The sequence below is a fragment of the Nelusetta ayraudi genome, unplaced genomic scaffold (genome assembly GCF_046127955.1).
Source record: "Nelusetta ayraudi isolate G7.1 ecotype Tasmania unplaced genomic scaffold, CSIRO-AGI_Nayr_v1 ptg000125l, whole genome shotgun sequence".
Taxonomy (NCBI): Eukaryota; Metazoa; Chordata; class Actinopteri; order Tetraodontiformes; family Monacanthidae; genus Nelusetta; species Nelusetta ayraudi.
In genome coordinates, this window is record NW_027466175.1 from 548341 (window position 1) to 559013 (window position 10673).

General features: G+C 44.2%; 1 protein-coding gene across 1 annotated transcript; it reads left to right on the top strand.

Moving 5' to 3' along the window:
- The first annotated feature begins 4380 nt into the window (after positions 1-4380).
- ehf (ets homologous factor) lies at positions 4381-10673 on the top strand. The gene is made up of 9 exons (XM_076050214.1): positions 4381-4583; positions 6320-6434; positions 6890-7147; positions 8118-8162; positions 8327-8371; positions 8496-8558; positions 8671-8715; positions 8793-8988; positions 10361-10673. Exons 2-9 carry the CDS (start codon positions 6359-6361, stop codon positions 10458-10460), a joined length of 828 nt encoding a protein of 275 aa, XP_075906329.1. The 5' UTR covers positions 4381-4583; positions 6320-6358; the 3' UTR covers positions 10461-10673.

Here is a 10673-nt window from a genome sequence, read left to right on the forward strand (position 1 = left end):
GCTCATTCTGAAGAATCTTAAAATGCGCACCCAAGAGTTAAAGGTACCATTTTATGCAATATTGACTTTTCCAGATTGTAATATGTGCTTTGAGTCGGCAGTGATGCACCTAAAAATGAAAGAAATCTCTGCCTTGCACTACTTTTCAGAATGTGTCTTCGGAAGCAACTGTGCAGTAGCAGAAATCAGCCTTGTGTGATGTCACGAAAACAGCCCATTCCTCTCACAGGTGACTGGCAACACCTGCAGCCAGTGGTTGACTCTGCCCTCTTTGGTCTGCTCAGTGCCACTCTGCCCTTGTCCCCTTTCAAATGCCGACTCTCATCATCAAACAGATGATTGATTGCAGCAGAATGAAGATCAAGCCATGCATAAACAGCCAGAGAAGTTCAACACATCCAAAAAAGAATGTGTACAGAAAACAGAACACGATTAGCAACCAAGGAATCAGGATTAAATCAGGAACTTTGAGATATTTGGGAGTCCGAACTTTTACCAGTCTACCAGTCATTTCCAGAGGCCGCTTTGTTGATGTGTGTTGTACATGCGGTCAACACACAAAAGGACTTGTGCTGAGAGACTCACAAAGGTACGCTGCCTCAGGAAAACTTATAATATATTTGTGAGAAGGAAATAAAAAACTACACCTTTGGTGTGACACCTCTTCCCAAATCTCATATCTCCTGTCTTCAGGAATACCCTCCCAACACGTCTGTGATATTTCCCCCAGGAGCCACTGGAGATGGCGCGTGTAGGTTACTGTAACTGGTGAGAATGGCGCCGTTCGCACAGGCCGCAAGTCAGTCAGCAGGCGGGAGGCGCCTTCCATCGCCTTCCGTCGCCTTCCGTCGCCTTCCCGCTTTATCGCTTCATATCTGCTGCTGCCCGCTCATCATCTGACCAGCTCTTCCCTCCCCACTCGGCCGGTGCACGGGGCAACAGTGTCACCTATGGGTGTAAGAGTAGGAGCACGGGCAATGCCTCGTCCTAGCGTGCATGTAGGCAAAAGCCATTTGTGCACACGCTTGCCACGTGCACGTTTCTGCTGGGCTTGTTTTGCGAGCCATCCATAAAAGTGCAGGTGGCGCAAGCGGCCGGATGTAAAGCAAACAAACATGATGGAGTTGTAAAAAAAAAGAGGGGAAGAGGAGTCTGAATAATTCATCTCTCTCTCTCTCTCATCTCTCTCTCTCTCTCTCCCTCTCCTAGTTGCTCCCCTCATTGCAGTAATTACACACCCATTGTTCTTTGACGCGGTTGAAAAGTAAGAAATGACAATTTGGCCATTAAAAATGGTCATTTGTAGCGGTAATTGACAGTAATAAAAAGGTTTTTCCTGTCCATCCGTCTCTCTCTCTCTCTCTCTCTCTCTCTCTCTCTCTCTCTCTCTTGCTTCACCCAGGGATCACATGCTAATCAAAATATGAAGTATTGAAGGAGACACTAACGGGCGTGATAAGCAGCTAATGAAAGAGGGGAGGCAAGCGGGACAGCAACAGACATATCCCCGCTAATAAGTTCCTGTTCATTAGAGCGTGCGGAGCTGTGCGCCCCTCCCCCACGTACCCTCCCACACCCCCCCACACAAAAACGCGCTGACTGACGGCTCTGACAGCTTCCCCTGTCACGCGGAAACTTTTGACCGTATCCTCAACTAAGGCATTAATATTTCACAGTACCGTTAAGCAGGTTATAAACCTCTTTATAGATGGATCAGCGCAGTGCATTTATTGGATGGTGACATAAGCCGCGACTTCACTCCCTGTTTAAAAATAGATGACACTGTCTATAATGCCAGCATTTTTGATGACATTCTCCAGCGTCTGGGAGGACGTCTTCAGTGCCTCTCACCACGGCGGCGGCGGCGGTGGCGGCGGCGGGCAAACTCACACAGAGCAGGGCAGAAATGACAGACTTTGATCTCCGCCGCTGTGTCTCTCCCCTTTTTGCTATTCCCCCAGTGGACTTCTGCACATGTCGACCCACATCCACCCTGGAAAAAGCAGAACGGAGATCCATGAAATGAGATGCCAAATGCTGCTCTCCTCGCGACGCGGAGGGAGAGGGGGAGAGAGAAAAAAAAAAAAAAAATACAACTGTGACAGGCAAAGGACCGAGAAAGTAAAAGAAAGAAAAGGAGAAACTATTGGCCGTAATAACAAGTGTTCGAGTTCAGTTGGAAGCTGATGGGCTTATTAATCTTCCTCCATCTCAAAGTGGTCAGGCATTCGCAGCGGGTCGGTGCCAAATGCTGCTCATGGGCCTCAAACTACACCCCAGGGGCGTTTTGCCCTTTGAAAAGTAGATTTGAAACTGTTGCAGCAAGTCTGAAAAAAAAAGAAGAACACTACCTGTGATTCTGGTGATATTTCAGCCAAAATTGAAATTTCACTCAAATCATCCGACAATCTAAACTCTCTGGGCTTTTTTCTAATGCAGCTTACTGTCCTGGCATTTCATGCACCTGGGGGGGGAGGCAATCTATAACATATCTGTACATTTCATCTAAGTGTCCGGTCCAATTTGACTCAAGACATGTGATGTTTACACAATGTTTATGAAAAGGCACAGCTCCACTCACATGAGTGTGCACGAGATCGCGACACGACAACACAGCACGGCTGCCAGCGTTGATGGAAGTTGCTGAATACGGTTTGCCATGACGAGACGCAGAGGCCTGTTTAAAGATGTTTAAAGATGTTTTACGCTGCAGCACATACGAGATAAGGAGGTTAAGGGAAGCAGCAATGGCTGCTGTTTTGTGTTTTTGCTGATTTTAACGCTCCAACACAAACATGGCTGCATGCTCGGAGGCTGCAATGGATATTTTGTGCAATAAAACAGGATGTTAGTGCCACAATGTTTTTGCATGTTTTTTGGGTTTTTTTTTTTTTCAAATTTTGCTCTCACTTTACAGACTATGGATACCATTGAATGGAATTTTTCCCATCTGTGTAACTCCATGAATTTGGATGTTGCATGAGTAAGAAGATGCATTTTTCAATTATGGGCAAAATATTCCTTTTAGTGGAATATTTGCAGGGTGATCGTGATTGCTGGGTTTCACCATGACAACTGCTGTGATTTGTCTTGTGCAGGGAGATAAGAAGAGATGGTAACGCTGACACAGAATTATCTCTGCGGCCGAGCTGTGGGAAGCCACTCGCCCGCATGTCGATAACAGAAATCTGCAAAACACAGCAAGGCCATTAAAGGCCACAATCTGAGAGCAGTTTATTAAAGCTCATTTGTTTGTACCTGCTTGTGAGGGAGACCTGACACACTGTCCAACAGCACTCTGCCCCTCCACTCAACCCTGCTCAGAGTCTCTTCCACTATCAACATTGCACTGTTTGTAACTGTACTTTTTAGTAGGCCCTAATTGGCTTCAAGCAACAAAAAAAAAGTGTGAACTCCCCCTCTTGCTTGTCAGAAGGAGACAACACCTCATATGAAGGTCTGAGTTCAGTCAGGAGAGAAAAAAGTGATTTTTGGCACGTTTTTATCACTGGGTGTTTATTTTATCAACCGTTTCTCTTTGTAGCAGTGTGCTTCACTGGAAACAGGACAAACATGTTTTCAGGAATTTGGAAGAGTGAAAAAAAACCCTACCACCTGCACGGTTCAAGGTTTCCATTATTGCGTCAGACCTGAGTGCTGGCAAGATTTTACTCACTGTTTCTGTGTGCAGTGTTTCCATCTGCAACACGTCACTTCTACCATGATGTGATGTCTTCAAATGTGCCGCACCTTGTGAGTGTCCCGGAGGGGGAACACGTGCCCGCCCCAAGATAATTCAGGGCTTCAACATGGGGCTTTTCTTTTTTTTCTTTTTTTTCCCTTGACAAACGGTAAACTCTCACCTGCAGTTCGTGACAAGATGCCACAGACCTGATCAAAGTTTGACAGGCTTCCAAAGAGTTGCACGTTGTGTCATCTGGGGCTGTAAGTAAACTTGGCCTAAATGCTCCACAAACGCTCACATCCAAAAATGAATGTGCCATCTGAACGATACATTTCTGGTATTTTGGCCAACCGTTTTTTTTTTTTCTTTTCTTTTCTTAATTTATTTATATATACATTCATACTTAAAATGGAAAGTTCACCCAGGGGTTTCGTACCTCAACTGTCATGACATTAATGCAAAGAAAACAAAAAAGAACTTGTGCAACACAGTGTTGGTCACCGGTGCTTGTGCATCACCGTGCGCTCTGAGGTAGAAGTGCATTTAAAACAAGTGAAAGGGAACCGTGTTGATAGATAGTATGTTTTGTTTTGTAGGCGAATGGGAGTGTTTCATGCAAATACGCAACTGGTGCGACCAATGACAGGTAGCCAATTGCAACATGTTAAGGAAGTTGGCAGCATAAAACACTCATTGTGACAGAACAATACTTACTGTGTCTGCAACCTTTTTTTTTGCCTGTACAAAGAGCCCGGGTTGGAGGTGGAGGAAAAAAATACATCTCATGTTGAACACAGACGAGTGAGATCTCCCCGAGCTGCTTTTGTCTGTGTTTGTCTTCCAGTCAGTCTGCCTGCGACATCTGTCACATCTGACCGGAGCCTCTTCCACCGAACAGGTAGGTGCCACACTGGTGCCCTGCAATCAGCAAGCTTCCGTTCAGCGAATTTGCTGTCTTCAGGTTCCATTGAGCAAAAGAAGCATTGAGCTTAGCAAAAAAAACAAAAAACTATGAATATTTTTTTTACTTAAGGACTGTTCAAAGCAGAATAAGAAGTCTATGTTTATGTAGTACCTCTCTCAGCATGTCATCTACAAGTGCAGCATCTTCCATTAATTTGACCTGCTGGTTTCAAAGTAATAATGTCTATCAGTGGTAGTGTGACCAGACTTTGTTTTTCTGATTTTTTTTTTCTGTTTTTTTCCCATCACAACTTAGTCGTGGAACAAAAATGAGTGCAATTGGAATGTATTAAAGTGCAGCAAGAGCACATGCAGACACAACAGCCACACAAACTCATTCCATGCTGCAGTGTGATTTTCTCCCAATGACTCAGCTGAGTGGCTATTGATGATCCAGTGAAATGCATTTAATGCATGGTAATGTAGAACAAGTGCGTCTCATTGAGTCAACCTTTAAGAGTCTCAGGGTCGGGTGCAGTCTTTGAGTTCAGGTCTATTTTCCTTAGCCTTTTTTTTTTCACTGAATGTATGCCAGTACACCTTTCAACGCCATGGAAAAGTCGTTCATTTCACTGATAAGGAAGAACCGTGTAAATTGTCCAATACTCTGTTCAATTCAAACCCTGAACTGTATAAATATGTAATATACATCCGTTGAAGGATCAAAATAGTATATATATACACATATATATATATATATATATATATATATATATATATATATATATATATATATACATATATATTATAAATAATAATTGTCAAGGATTTTCCCAGCCAAGCAGGCAGGCCGAATGTCACTACATATCTTTCTTGGCAAAACAGTGGAGCGGTTGAAGGTGCAACAAGATTTATTTACATGAGATGCAAATGAAGCTGCATTTCAGTCCGAAAGATGTTTTATTTGCCTCTATATGTGGTTGAAACCCTGTACGACTGCTGAAAACATCAAGCAGCAGGAGAAGAGAAGCTTGTTTAACATTGAGGCAAACACTGAAATGAGCACTTGCAATGGCGTAAAATCCGTGTGGGAAGATATAATGACATCTGTAATTGAAAAAGCAGGAGGATGGAGGTGGAAGCGATTTTTGGGGCCATTTTGAGAATTTGCCGAGCCAAAGACTCCGCAAGCAGTCAAACAAATGTGATTACTGAGATGACAGACAAAGGTTTTATGCTGTTTAAAATGTAGATGAAGTTCCAGGAATAAATGCCACTGGGCTGCAACGATGAACCGCAGGTTACACAGGCTCCTGAGTTTTTACACAGTATGTTTGCAAAATATGCGTAAATGCCCACATTTGTATTGTATCATTGTGGGTCATTTAATCCGTCCACTGGCAAATTGTGTTTGACTTCATGCCTAAATTTACTTTCAGAAAGACAGCGTTTAGTGAAACAGCATGCAACGTGTTTACTACACCAGTAAATAGTTGTGTGGCAAACTAAACACCCACTTGAATGTTCCGTGGCACCGCTGCTATTACAGCTAAACTTTGCCCTGATGAATTTGCCAGAATGACACGGGCGCATTAAACGTCTGAATTAATACTCATTCCCAGATCTTCATTTTGCATCCCAGGCACATCTAATTGTTGGAGAACCTTGACAGAGTCAATTTTGCATTCAGCAGGGACCTTTTAAAACCATTTCCCTCCTCTCCATCCTCAGGCCCTGGGCCATGTTACATCAGCGTGCAGAAACAACAGCATGAGTGTTACTCCATCCACCCACCTGGACAGCCAAGTGACCAGCGCCTGGGGAGCTGCTAGCACTTACCCTGATGGTGAGACTCTCGACCCATGGCAACATTCCTTTGTCAACATGCATTTTGTTACGTACTTACTCTTCTTCACCATGGATTAGTTGATTAAATCGCCCGCACGATAGAGCAGCATGACTCGGCAAAAGTCAGAGTTTGCTGAATTTGTCACTCAGTGATTTAATTCGTGCTGAGCCATTGACTTGCTCAATACAGCCAATGCAATTGTTCCCTGACCAGTTATGAAACAAAATTAAATCCTTTTGACAATAAGTGAGTGTTTCCTAACGTGGACATCGCAGAGATGTGAAAGGTGAGTCATAAATTCAGGATTCCTATGTGAGAAGCAGCTCAACAGCTCTTGTGGATACCTTCATTTTGACACTAATCAGTTACATATCAACAATGCTGACAAATTGAGTTTTTTTTTTCTCTTTGGGGGCTTTTTTTTTTTTACATGCACTCATCTCAATCCACAGTTCCAATGGTGATGCCTGCTTACACAAGTTGCCCGTGGTCCCGAGACCTCCAGCCCCAGTTCTGGACCAAGTACCAGGTGTGGGAGTGGCTGCAGCAGGTCATGGACATCCACCAGATTGACGCCTCCTCCGTCCCCTTCCAGAACTTTGACATGGACGGCCATCAGCTCTGCAATCTGAGCTACCAGGACTTTGTGCACGCTGCAGGCAGCGTAGGGCCCATCCTCTTCCACAGCATCACGGAGCTCAAGTGGGGCGGTACGTCCGGTGGCGAGTGGGAGCGTCAGAGGGAGGGCTTTGAGTTGGTGAGGGGGAAGCCGAGCTGAGTGGTTTGGATTGAGCAGAGCTTCGCTGGGGTTGGTGCTGGTTGTGGAGGGACACCTGTTGTTGTTTGTCAGCCTACAGGAAGCTGAGAAACCAGCTTGGCTATAGCTGAGAGAATTGTTTAATTAAACGGGCCGAGGGCTGATCTAAGTCTATTAGGGCCGCGCGCTTCACTTTTTCAACTGGAGACTCAAAAGCTGACTGCCGGGAATGCACAGCCAGGAAAGTGAAGCTGTGTGGTTTGCATACTTGTGAAACATTAGGCCCTAATGACATTTCAAAGCAAGAATAAGAGCATCACAAGGCCAAGCGCAAGCGGTTCACGCCTCCTTCCAGTGTAAATAACAACCCAAGGCTGCTTTGTTTGGAAATGAGGCGTAACACAATACGGTCAAAGTTTTTCGTTTTTAATCCTACCTGAGCTTTGATTTTAATGCTCTCTGAGTCTGCAGCACACCAGGAGCATGGGTCATTCTTTAGCCAGTCACACAATCCATTCCTCCCCTCATCCGCTTTTGTTAAAACTGTGAAAGCCCTTGTTCTGTTTACCCCAAAAAAACAAAGTGCCATCCTGTGCCAGAGCCGTGACAAATCTGCCTTCACCTTAAAGTGTTAAAAATAAAAAGAGAGAGAAGAAAAGGTTTCTTCTGTAATCTCCGCAGAATCTCTGACTGCTTTGCACTGTGAGATGCAATTCAGGCCGCGAAAAAGGCTTCCAACGCTCCTGGCAGGGATTTGGTCCGTGGCTGTTTGATGTCACACATTGACTGTGAAAGTAAATGAGGAACAAAAAAACAAAAAAAACAAAACAAAACCCTTCCACAATGTGCCACAATGACAGCTTGAATTCCCTGATTTGTGTTTAATCTTCCCTATTCTTTCCCCTCCTCCTTCATCTCTGCAGGGCAGTACCATGTAGAAATTGGACAACTGGAACTCAAACCGGAATGTATGTCAAAAAAAAAAATTAATAAAAAAAAAAAAAAAACCTTCAGAAAAAACGTTTTAACAATTTACTGAGAATAATAAACCAGTGTCTCCTTTTATCTTGCATGCAATTTCCCCTGTGAATGAATCAATCTGTGCCCTGATGAATTCTGCTCTCCCCAACAGTTGACTTCTCATGTCTATTTCCTGATGCCAGCTACCCAACAGCAGGTAAATACATTTGCTCTGGTTCTTGTAATGATTTTGTTTATGATAAATGACATTGAATAATAGATTATAAAAAATATCATATAAATATTTTTGAAATATTGAACATTTTTCACTCTAAACATAGAAATCTACGATCCATTGGTGCAACCTGTCAGGCCTGTTGGCTCTCAAACCTCCTCCAGTCTGGGTGAGTAAGACCGCGTGATACAGTAACATTACCCCACTTTTTTATTTTGTTCTAGTAATCAGTGAATAAGCCATAAAACCGAGTCAGAAATACGTTGCCTGATTTCTCCCAGATGTCAAGAGGTCGCTGTCTCGTCGCGATTCAACCAAGAAGCACAGTAAGTGGAGGCAAAACATTTACTTCCTGAGTTGTTTGTGTTCGTGCTGTTCACCGTTTCCCTCGTTTTCCCCACAGCCCCCCGAGGGACGCACCTGTGGGAGTTCATAAGAGACATTTTGCTGAACCCGGAGACGAATCCCGGCCTGATCAAATGGGAGGACCAGACAGAGGGCGTGTTCCGCTTCCTCAAGTCAGAGGCCGTGGCGCAGCTATGGGGCAAGAAGAAGAACAACAGCAGCATGACCTACGAGAAGCTCAGCCGGGCCATGAGGTAGAGCGACAAACTACACTCAACTACCTGCATGAGAAAAGTCTGAATTTGTTTGCTTGCTCTATTTTGTGTGCCAAACAAAAACGTAATTCTTTTATTTTTTTTGTAAGTATATTTTATTCAGTAGCATTGCTGCAGTACATACAGTTAAGTACAACAAAAGTACAAAATTACATATTTTATTTTATTCTTTTTTTTTTTTTTGTAGTAGGCTGTAAACAGAGGGCTACATTTTAAACCCCGGGCCCCTTATTTAGTCATGAGTTCATGTAGGTCACACATAGAAAATTGCGACTGTTGAATTTTAAACACCGACACAAACTGCAGCAGATTCCACTTCACCTCAGCTCGCAGGCGTCACGTGCGCTGCATGAGGCTGCGCATTTCAGAATTTACCACAAACAAGTCCTACTTGTTGACAATCAGGCGATTGTTCTCACTAACGTATGAATGGGCTTCATCCAGGTGTACGATACGTGGCCTCTTCTTTTGGAGTTTTTTGAGTCACAATTTTCCACCACAGCGAGGAGATCATTGACAGTAACAGGCTCCAAAAATTTACCGGCGCAGATTCTTCATTTTTACTTCCTCCTAAACAGCTCTCTACTGGGAAAGAAAACCCAGCTCCAGTCACAGCAATGGCTTTATACCCAACCAGGCTCATCTAATTAGCGTGATCTCATTCAAGTGCGAGCCAGCCAGAAGTATGGAATGCGCTCGCAGTTAATGTGACCACAAAAAGCTGATTTTATTTCCGTGCGACTGCGGCGCAGCAGAGGGATTTGCAGCCTGATGGCATCACGGAACAGATCGCTGCCGGGAGCAGGAAGAGGGGCGTCGCCGCTGCAACCGAGTCGCTGGCACCTCTCCGGTTAAAAGCCGTAATTCTTGATTCTCCCAAAGAAACGACACGTGCCTGCCGGCAGAGAAGCAGGGCAGCTGTCATCCGCTTGACAAAGGCAAGGGATGAAGTGACAGAATGAGGCGACAGAGCGATAACAAAAAAAAAAACAACACGGCAAACTTAATAAAGCGTTTAGTCCCTCGTCTGCTGCCAACTCATCGACACCAGCGGCCTCGCCGCTGCAGCTTGAAAAGCTTGTAAATCAGTGTTTCTGACTGACAACAAATCACATAGATGCATGTTTTCCAGAAAGTTGAGAAGGAGACTGAAAGAGCTGATTTCTCGTGTTGCAGTCGGTGCCACGTGAATCAGACGAATTCATGTCTACCTTTCATTTTCTGACCCGCTGCCACACCTGTGGAGTGTTTATGTGGCAGCCTGTGAGATGTTTATGATCTGTGTTTCCTTCAAACGGTCGCGCATTAAATTTAGTTTGACAGCCAGTTGCTCTGCCCTCTCCTCCCGCAGATATTACTACAAAAGGGAAATCCTGGAGCGGGTGGACGGACGGCGGCTTGTTTACAAGTTTGGGAGGAACGCGAGAGGATGGAGGGAATCAGAGAAGTGACGGCTTTGTTAATTTATACGGATACATGTACATTGTTTGCTTTTTATGCTGTGTGCACACGTGATGTTTCAGAGTTTTTTTGTTTTGTTTTATTTTTATGTTCTCTGTTTGCCTTAATTGTGTTGTTTTTTTTTTACGCCTTAGAAATTGCTACTTGACGCTGCCCTGAGATTTTCACCTGTTGTGACTTATTAAAACATGCTTATTGTCAAA

Coding starts and splice junctions, on each gene's coding strand:
- ehf (XM_076050214.1), top strand. CDS start 6,359: ATGAGTGTTACTCCATCCACCCACCTGGACAGCCAAGTGACCAGCGCC. Junction 8,559..8,670: donor TCAAACCTCCTCCAGTCTGG/GTGAGTAAGACC, acceptor GATTTCTCCCAG/ATGTCAAGAGGTCGCTGTCT. Junction 8,989..10,360: donor AAGCTCAGCCGGGCCATGAG/GTAGAGCGACAA, acceptor CTCCTCCCGCAG/ATATTACTACAAAAGGGAAA.